General features: G+C 39.8%; 1 protein-coding gene across 4 annotated transcripts in view; it reads right to left on the bottom strand.

The window, feature by feature from the left end:
- The window catches only part of ATP8A2 (ATPase phospholipid transporting 8A2), a 752,313-nt gene that overhangs the window by 472,323 nt on the left and 263,987 nt on the right, over positions 1 to 16,003 (bottom strand). For all 4 annotated transcript variants that reach the window (XM_053563905.1, XM_053563906.1, XM_053563907.1 and 1 more), the window contains 2 exons: positions 15,298 to 15,437; positions 13,663 to 13,801 (listed from right to left, as the gene is read on the bottom strand). In XM_053563905.1, coding sequence (XP_053419880.1) covers positions 13,663 to 13,801; positions 15,298 to 15,437 — 279 coding nt within the window. The remainder of the gene's footprint in view (positions 1 to 13,662; positions 13,802 to 15,297; positions 15,438 to 16,003) is intronic.

Here is a 16,003-nt window from a genome sequence, read left to right as displayed (position 1 = left end):
TGTAATCAGAAAAAAGCAGGTGTTGCAATTCTAATTGCTGACACAATAGGCCCTTAAACCAACAAAAGTAAAGAAAGAAAAGAATGGTCACTATGTATTTGTCAAGGGTAATACACAATATGATGAGATTTCAATTATTAATATTTATGCACCCAACCAGAATGTGCCTCAATTTATAACAGAAACTCTAACAGACATGAGCAACAAGATTTCTGCCAGCTCCATAATAGTCAGAGATTTCAACATTCCTTTGACAGTGTTGGATAGATCCTCCAATAAGAAGCTGAACTAAGAAATTTTAGATTTAAACCTAACCATCCAACATTTGGATTTAACAGACAACTACAGAACATTTCATCCCAGCAAAACTGAATAGACATACTTCTCCTCAGCCCACAAAACATACTCCAAAATCAATCACATCTTAGGTCACAAGTCTAACCAAAGTAAATTTAAAAAAATAAAACTTATTCCTTGCATCCTCTCGGACCACAATTACTGTACACAGTTATGATTTGATATTAATAAAAAAATAAAAGGGAATGAAATATAAAGCACATGTAAAGGACTTGGCACAGTATCTGGCACATAATAGATAACATTTGCTAGTAACAATTACAAAAGTCAGCTGTGCTCAATATTTACACTGCACAATTATCACTTTCTCATCTATTTCATTCTCTAATCTGTCTCATAATGAGCTCATGCCCCAATTGGGGAATGTGAGGTTCCAAAGTCTACACCACCTGGCTACAATTCCAGCTACAGGTAACCAAGAAATACAGGTAAATTTTCTATAAAAACAAAACTAACATTGAGAATGTCACCAGCCTGTCTTCACTTGAGAATGAGAACTCATCTTCCTTTGAATGAGCAAGGCAAGGTGCAGTAGGTTACAGAATGCACAACCATCATATTACATCCTAAAATTAAACTTCTAAGACAATCATACCTATCCTATAACCGGTCATTGTATGCCTTAAAAACACAAAATAAAATTTACTCTAAAAATTTTTTTAAAACACTTTCTAAGATTAAAAGTATCCAATTATGAGTAAGAAAATTCAAAATCCTTGGGTACTCAGAATTCCAACTCAGAAATGGGTTAAGAGGAAAGCTATTTCCAACTTAATGACTTTAAAATGGAATACACACTAGAATTTTGTTGTCACTCATCCTATACATATTAGGAAAAAAATTACAGACTCTGAAAACCTCATGTCTATTGTATAACTATTTAATAGATGTTTTATCCAGCGATAATAAGGAAATGGACTACGCTATTCACAAGGGTTACATCTGAAATTTCACTCTGGACTAGTGGAAGCCAAATATTTAAGCTAAAAAAAGGAAAAGTGCTAACTCCCCAAAACACAGCTAGTTAGCATAAATTCAAGCATAGCACTGCAGGATTCTGGCAACATGCTGGTTTCAAACTATTAAACCCTGTAAGCAAGATGACTATCTATATAAAACTCACTGGCTCATCAGAGACATCCTATAGCTTGATTTGACTAATTATATTTATTTTCAAAGTATAAACAAAAAGCTACAGTTTAAAAATAAACTATAAGATAGAGGCGGTGCATGATGGCAGACAGGACAGATGTGTAGCTCACCTCTCCCAAGTCATCAGGTGAGAGGCAGGGGGCTCTGGATCTTTTCCCCACGTGGATTATTGGTGTGGATAGACAGCTGGAGACACACAGCTATTTGGCAGATTGCAGTATATGAGGTGTAATTTAAAATCACAGACTCTGTTGTAGAGATTTCCCCTGGCTGGACATACTGGCTGACAGCCAGCCCCTCCCTCATGGAGGACAGCAGTTTGCAGTTCCTGGTGAAACCCAATTGATGAAAATTTATTCCTGAGTGGAGTTTGGAGACCAGAAAGGGGTGCCTGGTGCCACTCAGAGCCACAAGGGGCTAAGTAGCCCGATGGAAAATTGAGGGGAACGGATCCCACCAGGGAAACAGACATTTTGAATTGTTTGAAATGGTGGACACCTTCTCCCCAAAAAACAGGAGTGATTAAATACACCGGACCATTCCTGGTGGGGAATATTGGTGTGGACTGGCAGTTCAGGCTGTGCGGCTAACTGGCCAGTGGCTGGACTCAAAAGTCCAGACTCAAAAGTGAGACTCTGAGACACAGAAACTGAGGAAAAGGTCTCTGCGCACCACAGCAGGAGACAGCGGCAGCAGGCGCCGGTGGAAGCCATCCCCTCCCTGACAGCCGATTGCAGTTGCCAGTTTGCCAGAAAACGTGAGAGCAGAGTGGAAAGATTTGTGAAGCGTGGACTCCTGCACCGAGTTGGGAGGTCGGATAGGAATGCTGTCTGGAACAGAGCAGCCGAGGTTGGACAACAATTAGGAAATAAACTTTTATAGAAACTCCAAAAATGGCAATCAGCCAGGGAGAGTGGTTACCGTGGTTAACAATGTAAACTGTGAATCGGGAATAAGCATGGGAACCACTCACAGCGCCACCTGGTGTCCAGAAAGTATATCACATTATAAATATATTCCTACTGAAGTTGACCCCTACGTCATACATATAGATGTGTATATATATATATATATATATACACACACACACACAAGAATAATATTTTTGTGATTGGTGCCTTTTTTTCTCTTTTTTTCTTCATCTTTATCTTGGAGGAGCTACTGTTAATTTTTAATTTTTATTTTTTCTATTTTTAATTTTTTTCTTTCTTCTTTTTTAACTTTTTTATGAACACCACTTTTTTTTCCTTCTCTCTTCCTCTTCTACCTTTCTTGTGGTTACTGAGAGTGCTTACATCAGATTTTTAGAGGGTTTTTTCTTTTTTTCAATTGTTTTATGATTATTATTATTTTTATTGTAGTTTTTTGTTGTTGTTGTTCTGTGTGTCTATGTGTTTCTGATTGTTCATGCATCTGTGGGCTTATGTGTCTGGTAGCCTTTTTATCTGTTTATTTGCTCATTTGGTCTCAATGTGTTTGGTGTTTTGCTAAATCCTAGGGTTGGCTATTTTCCCTAACTCCAATTTTCACATTCAACAAGAACAAGGGGGAATGGGGGATGATGGCAGATTGGAGCCAGCTCTCAATAGAAACTACAGTCCAGAGGGAGAGATAACGGCCAGAAAGAACCCAACGAAGGGGAAGGAGGGGAGCCAAGCTGAGAGATGAGATAGATAATTGCTCATCTTCCCTGTGGAGGCAAGCTTCGACTCCAAAGAAACTATTTTCAGGTATAGATCTCATCCCAAAGAGTTTGTGTGGCCATCCCCTCCCCTAAAAGAGTTGCTTGCTTACTGTGTGATCTACTGGTGAGCGATAAACTGAGGCTCTCATTCCTCACCCCACCGAAGGGAACTGCTGGAAGTTCTCAAAAGAGCCCCTGCTGTGAGTCTAGGAATTCCCTTATCTGCCAGGAAAGTTGAACAAATATTTTCCTTGCCACTTAATCCTTCAGTCTACACACACCCCCCCCCCCACCCGGCCTAGCAGTCTAGAAGTCCAACTCCTTCAGAATCCAGAAAGTCTGCATTCCTTGGCTAGGATCGGGCACTGCATAGACTGTGGCAGTACAGCTGTGCTGTACCTGTGAATCCAGTAACTGTACAGAAAGACATAGAGGGATAGGTGACTGACCTGGCCCCCAAAAAGAGTATCTCAGCAGCAGACAGAGGCTTGGGTTCCTGTACTGTGGGTGGAGGCTTGGAAACTGCTCAGGTGCACAAACCCAAGAGGAGGCATTTCCCACCAGAGGTGCTCAAATCACACATTAGTAGAGTGATCCTGCTGGGGTCTAACTCTAGAGAGTCATCTCCCCAACTCTGTGGCCTGCCACAGGGAGCCAGACATCACCTTATAGGGATTCCTGAGCTGTAGAATAGCAGGAACAAAGGTGCAGTGGCTGAGGGAGAAATTCTTTTGCTGTCTGGATATCCTCAGCTTTGGACTGAGCTTACGTGGAACTTTCTTAACCTGCCACTGAGCACCTGAGGCAGGCAGACCTCAGGTTCCCCTGCTGGATAGTGGTAGACTATGGTAACCACGAGGAGGAGGCAATGACCTCACTCTGAATCTGGCAAGCACATAGCCCTGGCACATGTACTTATTGGACAGAACAGGGCCACAGAGACTGGGTTAACAGAGACTGCCGGTGGGAATACTAGAGACTGGAGCAACCAAAGTCCGGTGGTGAAGGACGACCAAGGTGGGGTAAGAGGCATCAACCCTCTGGCACTAAACCTCCTACTGGACTGGCCTCTCTGACCCTCAGAGCACCAGAGGTGCTCAAATCACACTTGAGCTACCAATAGACCCCTAAAATCTAGTTGCTTGAATCCTTTTGAACTCTCCAGGTAGAGAGTGGTGGCTGTCTGGAACAATTGGTCTGGAACTCCTGAATTGGACAAAGTACCCAAGGACCCTCCAAAGTGGGACCCTGGTTTTACTTTAGTGGTAAGGTTTGATTGTCCTCTTTCAGATATTACAGTGGGGGAAGAGATGTCCTAGTTGCTTGTATTTCACCAAAGCTGAGCCTGCAACCTAGAGTTACTGGTTCTCTAGAATTGGACAGAGATCAGCTGACTACAAGACAGAGCCACCTACCCCCACTACACCAAGTAAGCCTCTAGAGTCACAGACTGTAGTACTGTACAGGTCCTTTGCAAAATTGTACAGGAAAAGCTGAAGTCACCAGTCCCAGTTCCTACGTGAAGGGCTGTTCAACCACAAATGTAGAAGTTTCCAGTCCTATTTCACCTTACCTGCTCATCTAGCTAAACACTGAAAAACAATCATGAGGCAGAATCAGCGGAAAAACTCTGGCAACATGAATAAACAGAACAGTTCAACTGCCCCAGTGAAAGACAAAACAGACAATCCAGGGGACCCCATTCACAAACAGATAGTTGAGATGTCTGAAATTGAATTTAGAATTTGTATTGCAAACAAGATCAACAGAATGGAAGTAAAGATGGAGGTAGAAATTGTAGGATTAATTCAGAAGATGTCTCAAGAATTCAATGAATTCAAAGAAAAAATCACCAAAGATTTAGACACATTGAGAAAAGAAGTTGCAGCCTTACATGATATGAGAAAAATAGTAGAATCCCTCAGTAACAAAATGGAACAGGCAGAAGAAAGGATTTCTGACATCAAAGACAGCTTTTGAATGATCCCAAACATTCAAAGAGGAAAAGAAATGGAGAGCAAAAACAGATCATTCTCTCAGAGAGCTCTGGGATAACTCGAAGAAAACTAATATTCGTGTTATAGGGATTCCTGAGGTGATGAAGTAGCTTCACAAGGCACAGAAGCTCTTCTTCATGAGATTATGAAAGAGAACTTTCCAGACATGCCAAGAGATCCTGAAATCCAGATAGCAGATAGTTTCAGAACCCCAGCAGAACTCAACTCAAATAAGACATCCCCCAGGCACATCATAATTAACTTCACTAAAGTTAATATGAAGGAGAAAATCCTGAAAGCAGCCAGACGTAAAGAAAAACATAACCTACAAAGGGAAGACTATTAGAATGACTGTTGATCTCTCTGCTGAAACCTTTCAAGCCAGAAAAGGGTGGTCATCGACTTTTAATCTCCTAAAACAAAATAACTTTCAACCCAGTATCCTGTACCCAGCTAAACTGAGTTTCATTTATGATGGAGAAATTAATACTTTACTGACATTCATATATTGAAGAAATTTGCCATAACTAAACCAGCTCTTCAGGATATCCTCAGACCTATTCTCCATAATGACCAGCACAATGCTCCACCACAAAAGTAAACTCACTCTGAAACTTTTGATCAAATTCCAAATTCCACACTGGCAAAATGATTAAAAATGTCTGGTAGTCTTTTGAAAAACTTGATACCCAAAATTATACCAGGCCTATCAATATTTTCAATTAATGTGAACAGATTAAATTGTCCTATAAAGAGGCAAAGGCTGGCTGACTGAATACAAAAACTCAGACCAGATATCTGCTGCATACAAGAATCTCATCTTACCTTAAATGATAAATATAGACTCAGGGTGAAGAGATGGTCATCTATATTCCAGGCAAATGGAAAACAGAAGAAAGCAGGTGTTGCAATTTTATTTGGAGATACAATAGGCTTTAAGCCAACAAAAGTAAGGAAAAGATAAGGAGGGTCACTACATATTTGTTAAGGGCAAGACTCAATATGATGAGATTTCAATTACTAATATTTATGCACCGAACCAAAATGCACCTCAATTTACAAGAAAAACTCTAATGGACATGAGCAACTTGAATTCATCCAGGTCCATAGTAGTTGGAGATTTTAACACCCATGTAGTGGTGTTGGATAGATCCTCCAAAAAGAAGCTAAGCAAAGAAATTTTAGAATTAAACTTAACCTTTTAACAATTGGATTTAACAGACATTTATGGAACATTTTATTCTAAAAAAACTGAATACACATTCTTCTCATCAGTTCATGGAACATACTCCAAAATTAATCACATCTTAGGTCACAAATCTAACCTCAGCAATTTTAAAAGAATAGAAATTATTCCTTGCATCTTCTCAGACCATCATGGAATGAAAGTGGAACTCAGAAACAACAAGAACCTGCATACTCATACAAAAACATGGAAACTGAATAACCTCATGCTGAACGATAGTTGGGTCATAGACGAGATTAAGAAGGAAATAAACAAATTTTTGGAACAAAATGACAATGAAGACACAAATTGTCACAACCTCTGGAATACCGCAAAGGCAGTCCTAAGAGGGAAATTTATAGCACTGCACGCCTTCCTCAAAAGAACAGAAAGAGAGGAAGTTAACAACCTAATGGGACATCTCAAGCAATTGGAAAAGGAAGAACATTCCAATCCCAAACCCACCAGAAGAAAGGAAATAAACAAAATTAGAGCAGAATTAAATGAAATTGAAAACAAAAATTATACAACAAATCAATAAATCAAAAAGTTGTTTTTTTTTTTTTGAAAAGGTCAATAAAATAGATAAACCTTTAGCTAACCTAACCAGGAAAAAAAGAATAAAATCTCTAATTTCATCAATCAGAAATGGTAATGATGAAATAACAACAGACTCCTCAGAAATTCAAAAAATCCTTAATGAATACTACAAGAAACTTTATTCTCTCTCTATGAAAACCTGAAGGAAATTGACGAATACTTAGAAGCATGCCACCTCCCAAGACGTAGCCAGAATGAGGTGGAAATGTTGAATAGGCCTATATCAAGTTCTGAAATAGCATCAACTATACAAAATCTCCCTAAAAAGAAGAGCCCAGGTTCAGATGGCTTCACATCAGAATTCTACCAAACTTTTAAAGAGGAACTAGTACCTATATTACTCAACCTTTTCCAAAATATAGAAAAAGAAGGAATACTACCCAACACATTTTATGAAGCAAACATCACCTTGATCCCCAAACCAGGAAAAGACCCATCAAGAAAAGAAAATTATAGACCAATATCACTAATGAATATAGATGCAAAGATATTCAACAAGGTCTAAGCAAACAGAATCCAGCAACACATCGAACAAATTATACACCACGACCAAGTGGGTTTTATCCCAGGATCTCAAGGCTGGTTCAATATATGTAAATCTATAAATATAATTCATCACATAAATAAATTAAAAAACAAAGACCATATGAGTCTCTCAATTGATGCAGAAAAAGCTTTTGATAATATCCAGCATCCCTTCATGATCAGAACACATAAGAAAATGGGTACAGAAGGGACATTTCTTAAACTAATAGAGACCATCTACAACAAACCTACAGCCAATATCATATTGAATGGAGTTAAATGGAAACCATTTCCACTCAGATCAGGAACCAGGCAAGGTTGCCCATTGTCTCCATTGCTCTTTAACATTGTAATGGAAGTTTTAGCCATCGCAATTAGGGAAGAAAAGGCAATCAAGGGTATCTATATAGGGTCAGATAAAATCAAACTTTCACTCTTTGCAGATGATATGATTGTATATTTGGAAAACACCAGGAATTCTACTATAAAACTCTTAGAAGTGATCAAGGAATACAGCAATGTCTCAGGATACAAAATCAACACTCATAAATCTGTAGCCTTTATATATACCAACAATAGCCAAGCTGAAAAAACAATCAAGAATTCTATTCCATTTACAGTAGCGCCAAAGAAGATGAAATATTTGGGAGTTTATCTGACAAAGAATGTGAAAGATCTTTATAAAGAGCACTATGAAACTCTAAGAAAAGAAATAGCTGAAGATGTTAACAGATGGAAAAACATACCAAGCTCATGGCTGGGAAAAATCAACATTGTCAAAATATCTATACTACCCAAAGCAATATACAATTTTAATGCCATCCTTAGTAAAGCTCCATTGTCAAAGACCTCAAAAAAATAATACATCGTTTTATATGGAATCAGAAAAAAACCTCGAATAGCCAAGACATTACTCAGAAATAAAAACAAAGCAAGAGGAATCATGCTACCAGACCTCAGACTATACTATAAATCGATAGTGATCAAAACAGCATATTACTGGCACAAAAACAGAAAGGTAGATATATGGAACAGAATAGAAAACCAAGAAATGAACCCAGCTACTTACCGATATTAGATATTTGACAAGCCAATTAAAAACATTCAATGGGGAAACAAATGTTGCTGGCTGAACTGGCTGGCGACCTGTAGAAGACTGAAACTAGACCCATGCCTTTCACCATTAACTAAGATAGACTCTTACTAAATTAAAGATTTAAACTTAAGACATGAAATTATAAAAATACTAGAAGAAAGGACAGGGAAAACTCTTGAAGGAATTGAACTGGGTGAATATTTTTTGAGGAGGACACCCCGGACAATTGAAGCTGCATCAAAAATACACTACTGGGACCTGACCAAACTAAAAAGTTTCTGCACAGCCAAGAACACAGTAAGTAGAGCAAGCAGATAGCCCTCAGAATGGAGAAGATATTTGCAGGATATGTCTCCGACAAAGGTTTAATAACCAGAATCCACAGTGAACTCAAACGTATTAGCAAGAAAAGAACAAGTGATCCCATCTCAGGGTGGGCAAGGGACTTGAAGAGAAACTTCTCTGAAGAAGACAGGTGCATGGCCTACAGACATATGAAAAAATGCTCATCATCCTTAACCATCAGAGAAATGCAAATCCAAACTACTTTGAGATATCATCTAACTCGAGTAAGATTAGCCCACATCACAAAATCCCATGAGATGTTGGCATGGATGTGGAGAAAAGGGAACACTTCTGCACTGCTAGTGGGAATGCAAACTAATACAGTCCTTTTGGAAAGATGTTTGGAGAACACTTAGCAATCTAAAAATAGATCTGCCATTCAATCCTATAATTCCTCTATTAGGTATATATCCAGAAGACAAAAAATCGCACTATAACAAAGATATTTATACCAGAATGTTTATTGCAGCCTAATTCATAATTGCTAAGTCATGGAATAAACCCAAGTACCCATCGACTCATGAATGGATTAATAAATTGTGGTATATGTACACCATGGAATATTATGCAGCCGTAAAGAAAGATGGAGACTATACCTCTTTCATGTTTACATGGATGGAGATGGAAAATATTCTTCTTAGCAAGGTATCCAAAGAATGGAAGAGAAAGTACCAATGTACTCAGTCCTAATATGAAACTAACATATAGCTTTCATACGAAGGCTATAACCCAACCTCAGTACAAGAATATGGGGAAGGGGGCAAGGGAAGGGACAGGAGGGCTAGAACAGGTGGAGGAAGGGTGATTGGTGGGTCCACACCTAGGGTGCATCTTAGAAGGGTGCAGGTGAAGTTTACTAAGTGTAGAGTATAAGGGTTTTGAACACAATAATTAAGAAAATGCCATGAAGGCTATGTTAACCAGTTCGGTGAAAATATTTCAGACTGTATATGGAACCATCACATTGTACCTCATGATTGCATTATTGTACACAGATATGATTTAACAAAAAATAATAATAAAATAAACTATAAAATATATACATATGTGTGTATACATATATATATTTAAGAAAAACCCAAATGTTACAAAAAGCCAACAGCCCCAAACACCAAACAGAACAATGTCACCAAATCTAAAGATGACCTCTTATGGTATGTACCACTAAGAAAATGCTGCTAATTAAAAGTTTAAGAGTCAACAATCATAAAAAATCCCAATTTCAAAGATGCTAAAGTGTCAAAACAGTATGCACCTCAGAGTTGAGGAAATGTAGTACCATTCTCTCCAGTCTGCCCAATCAAATTTCAGAAAATGGTTTTTGTGAAAACTAGGTGACTCCCTTTAAATAAAACCCAGACCAGAAGTCAAGAGCTCTGAGATCTAGTACTAGTTTGGGCACTAAACTGAGTATAACCCTGGGAAACTTTGAATTTCCTCTGTGAGCTATAAGACTGTTCATATGTAAAGACAAAAAAAAAAAGAACTTTTGGAAAATATCCTAGCATAGTGCCTTGCACTCACCAGACACACTACCCTGTTTTCCCGAAAATAAGACAGTGTCTTATTTTAAGGTGTGCTCCCAAAAATGCACTAGGTCTTATTTTCAGGGGACGTCTTATCTTTCCTGTAAGTAGGTCTTATTTTCAGAGGATGTCTTATTTTTGGGGAAACAGGGTAGTAATTTTCTCTCTTTCCCTCCATTCTTCTAGGAAAAAAAACTGTTAGATACTTATCGTTCCAGTATCTTCTGGAATCCTAAAACACACATGGAATGCCCTACAAATGTAACAAGAGAAAGGGGACAATAACGGTTTCTATCATCAGTGGTACAAGGACTCCATGACCAGAAAACAGGCTTCGCGCCCACACTGTACAAGGAGAACAAGCTCACACTGCTGGCAGCCCCGTCTATGCTCTAACACACTTTCCTGAGCCTTCTGCATCACCTGTGGGCTCAACAGATACCCTAAATCAGAAAGCGACATTTAATCCCTCAACATTACCCAGAGTTACAAACTTGAGTTCTAAAGGTGAAGTGAAGGAACAACTCAGACACACCTCTGACAGTAAAAGAACACCAAATCCCTAGCTGTTAAAAGCATACTTAGAAACACTAAAGATGTGTTTGAATTCGGGTGCTATCCTAAATAAAACATGAATAGAGAAGGCCTCCAGGAAAAATATGAGGCTTTGGCAAAATCATTGGCTTATAAGGAGGAGGCATCATGTTCTGGTGGTCTTGGAGAGTTCATATATTTGCTAAGAAAGATCAAACAAGAAATACCTAATGGATATGAGTGTTTCTGGCCCCAATACTACATGAGTTACTACTATAACTCCTTTGAGAAAAGTACAAGATAGGGTGGCACCTGTGGCTCAAAGGAGTAGGGCATTGGCCCCATATGCCAGAGGTGGCAGGTTCAAACTCAGCCCTGGCCAAAAATTGAAAAAAGAAAAAAGTACAAGATAATAAAATCATTATTATTTTAAAAAGATATCAATGACCTTGTGAGGCTCAGAGCAGCCTTTCCACATGCAAGTAAAATTTTCCTTTTGGAGTAATAACCCATTTGTGTTGTCTGGGTTGACCTTCAGCCCTTTTTTTTCCTTTGTGTTTATTCCAAAGTTAGCTACACCATGACATGCTCAGGTATGACAAAATAAGCAAGCAAGAAAATAGCTATCTATGACCCAGGGGACAGGCCAGTGGAGAGTGGGTGGCAGAGTGGCCTCTCACTGCCCACAGCATACTCAGAATGCACTGAAGGAAGTTAAATCTGGGGCTAGGGATGGCGTGGGTCATTAACCCAGCAGGGACACCCAAGACCTGAAAAACTAGGAAAGGTGATCACTTTACCATTCAATTTTTACTTCAGGGTTTACTTGCTTTTTCCACATCACTTTAAGTGAGCAGAAAGCACACCAACTAAACTTTAGGTATTTGAGAGCAGCAGTCAACTTAGTGTGCCCTATATGAACAAGAGGGGCCATGGATCCACCGCAGGTGTTTCAGGCAAAATTTATGTGGGAAATAATACCTGAAGGGCCAATCTGTATCTAAAGTATAATCCTTCTTTTATAAAATGCTGCATTTTAGCTTGGGGTTTTATTTTCCAGTACAGACTGAAATATTATCACACTTTTATCGAAAGCCATACATTTGGGTGACAACCAGCACAAATCCAGGGACAAAGTCTACAGCTGATGCCTCAGAGACTGTTCATGAATCCCACATCACTACTTTGTGTGTAGGGTACCTCTTTACCTTTAGCTGTTTGGAAGCCCAAATTGCATTTGTTTCGCTATTTCCTTGATAAGAAATGATTTAATGGCTTTTGTCTATTTTCTTTAAAAAAGATCTGTATACTCGGCTTAGCGCCTGTGGCTCAAGTGACTAAGGTGCCAGCCACATACACCTGAGCTGGCAGGTTTGAATCTAGCCCGGGCCCGCCAAACAATGACGGCTGCAACCAAAAAAAAATAGCCAGGTGTTGTGGCAGGCACCTGTAGTTCCAGCTACTTGGGAGGTGTAGGCAGAAGAATCGCTTGAGCCCAGGAGTTGGAGGTTGCTGTGAGCTGTGATGGCACGGCACTCTACCCAGGGTGACAGCTTGAGGCTCTGTCTCAGAAAAAAAAAAAAAAATCAGTACTCTGAGAGACCAAGGCAGGAGGATCACTTACGGTCAAGAGTTTGAGGGTAGCCTGAGTAAAAGCAAGACCTTGTCTCTATGAAAAATGGAAAAAAAATAAGCCAGACACAGTGATAGTGAGCACCTATACTCCCAGATACTCAGAAAGCTGGGGCAGGAAGGAGGATTACTTGAAGCCAGTTTGATGTTGCTGTGATGCTACAGGTCTCTAGCCTGGGCAACAGAATGAGACTCTGTATCAAAAAAATTGATTCACCCCAAAAAACAGATATTGTTTACAACTGAGGTTATATGAGAGACAGAGCTGATTCAAAAGAAAAAGTTTTAATACTCTGAAGAAGACTACAGTTACTTAAATTCAGAGGATCTACTAGGTTTTTTCTAAACCAAACTATAGACATAATTATAAAGTCTACTTCAATTTAATATAAAGACATTATAAATTACGCAGTCTTTACATGTTCATTTTATCATACATGCACCAGGTCTTGTTACACCATAATAGAGAATGAAGTACTAGGTATTTTTTTTAAATATTCCAAATAATCAAAGTTCTATTTTTAAAAAATGAGTAACTTCAACTCTTTCAAACTTAAAATATGTTTAACACTAGGAAAGCTATTCTGACTTAAATTCCCTTTCTTCAACTTTTAGCTCTGTGAGGCTTAGCAAGCAAAGAGGTTGCCAACCAAAATGGGGAAGGGAAAGTGGCAAGGCTCTTAGAAAAATCCACAAATTGGTAAAAATCATTAAAATGAACTCAGACTAAAATTCTGTAAAGGAGTCAACTCCTGAATTCTATACTCTAGATGAATGTGTTTAATTCTTTTCCAGGAGTTAAAATAGTCTTAACATTTCTAACAGGCAGATAATGCTTATAAGATCAAATTCATTTGATACAGATAAGCCATCTTGGCCTTGTGAATGAAGAGTCCATGCATTTGAGAAAGACTCAGACCCACCTTCAAGATACTTTGAAAAGAAACACAAAAACAAGCCATCAGGAAATTATTTTAAAAATTGATTACCTATATTAATTGCAGTTTCTTGTTTATCTCCTGTCAACACCCATATTTTAATTTCCGCCTTCAACAGAGTTGCTATGGTTTCTGGAACCCCTGCCTGGAGGCGATCTTCTATGGCTGTGGCTCCAAGTAACAGCAAATTCTAGATTGAAAAATATCTTACGTTAAAGATGGGCACACGCTGAAGAGCAGCATCAAGGGCAACACCAACAAAAGAAAGGTGATGCAGCTGTCCCGAGACAGTAGTCTTGTCTCCTCCACATCCATACTGTCCTCCAGCGTCTACAGATGATATGTAGGAAGGGCAGCTCCAAACCATCCACAGGCTGCACGCAGCCTGCGCATGCGGGCAGCCCCGTACCCGTCACTGCTTTCTCCCTACAGCGGTCTGCTAGGATGAAACCCCCTGGCCGCAGAGCAGACGGACACTGTCCTCTCTTACTTCACTGATGAGTAGCACACTGTTCCACATTTCCATAGGGTAATAACTGATTCTAGACAGTATATCTACCTGGCACCAAGAATTTGAGAGCAAAAGGAGGAAGCCTCAAAGCACCTTAAACTTGAGGCACTCTCGCTGAGGCTGGGTGTGAGATGTGCAGCTCCTCCCAGCCGCTAAGGCTCTGCCCACTGGTCTGGAAGGTTGCAGAGACTACACAGAGGGCCTATCCGATTACTTTTCCTCCCTGAGTCTTTCCGTGACAGCACCTCCACGTGGCTACCACACTGTGGGAAACCCCCACGCACCTCACAGTGTGTCTGCATTGCTTACTTCATCACTTTTGTCTGATTCTAAAAGTCACTTTGACTATTTCCAGGAAAAACTGGGCAACACAGTGCATCTGGGTCACTTACTTCATCACGCTTGTCTGATTCTGAAAGTCACTTTGGATATTTCCAGGAAAAACTGGGCAAACGAACACAGGAATTTAGTGCTACTGCTACCCAAATTCTATTAAAGTCATTGACGATAAACAACTGAATATAAAACTCAAACAAAAGCTGAGTATTAAAAAAAAGCAAAAGGGAATTTAAAAAACAATAAAGGAATGAATAAACAGGTGATACCCTCAAAGGAGGGACATTGGAAAATTGATAGCCCAATGGTTGCTGACATTAAACAGAAAAAATGTAGACCCAGCTCCCAGGCTTCAGGGAATCCAATAAATAGAAAGCTACCCAGTGCCTTGGGCTAAACTGAAAAGAACATAACAGGAAAAAGAATAAATCAAAGCAGGCAACAAGGAGTAGCAAGGGCAAAGCTTAAATGTTATTGGAATGAGTAAGTGTGAAAAGCCTCAGTGTACACCTCTGAGCACCCCGGGCAGCACTCTGATTGCTCCTGTAACACAATGGGATGAGCTCATCCCATTCAGCCGATCTCAGGTAAACCCAGAAAGTCGCTGACTCTGCTTTTCTCCTGATATTTCTTAAGATATCATTAGTGCTTAGCTGAGGGGTGCTAAGACAGATCTCTCAAGTAGCCCATGATTACTAAGTCTTCTTAACACAAAGACAGAAATGATTCAGAACTAATGGTTCATTAAGACACTTACCAAAAACAAAAGAGAGAGAGAGAGAACACCACTATATAGTAAAAGGATTCCTGTTCACAGACTTTGTTTAATTAGTGATTACCTTTTCAATGATCTCATAACACTCTTCCAGCCGCTGAGCTCTGTCTTTCAGTATGGTGCTGGCTTCCTGATAGACTTTCAGCCACTCCTCATATTCATTCTCTGAGAGATCAGCGTAAGCCACACACAGAGTCCGCAGACCTGCAGAACAGCCACTGGTGAGTGGGGTAAGCAGACATCTTACCTCCTAGGGGACGCTGTGTGGCTGCCTTTGGTATTAGCATGCTCAAAGAAATTAAACAAACTATGTGCTTGGCTAGTCACTATAATTCAACATTCATTATCTACAAAGGAAATTTTGTTTCTTTGTTTTGAGACAGAATCTCACTATGTTGCTCTTGGTAGTGTGCCATGGCATCACAGCTCACAGCAATGTCAAACTCTTGGGCTTAAGCGATTCTCTTGCCTCAGTCTCCCAAGAGGCCGGGACTACAGGCGCCTGCCACATCATCCGGCTAGTTTGTTGTTGTTGTTGTTGTCATTGTTGTTTAGCAGGCCCTAGCCAAGTTCAAACACACCCGCCCTGATGCATGTGGCCAGCGCCCTAACCACTGAGCTACCGGCATTGAGCCTACGAAGGAACATTTTAAGACAGCTCTCCTGGCCAGGGGCAGTGGCTTACGCCTGTGATCCTAGCACTCTGGGAGGCTAAGGAAGGAGGATTACTTGAGCTCAGAAGTTCAAGACCAGCCTAAGCACGAGTGAGA

Source organism: Nycticebus coucang, chromosome 15, assembly GCF_027406575.1.
Source record: "Nycticebus coucang isolate mNycCou1 chromosome 15, mNycCou1.pri, whole genome shotgun sequence".
NCBI classification, from domain to species: domain Eukaryota; kingdom Metazoa; phylum Chordata; class Mammalia; order Primates; family Lorisidae; genus Nycticebus; species Nycticebus coucang.
The sequence above is the reverse complement of the archived record's forward strand: the minus strand, read 5'-3'. Positions and strand labels throughout refer to the sequence as shown.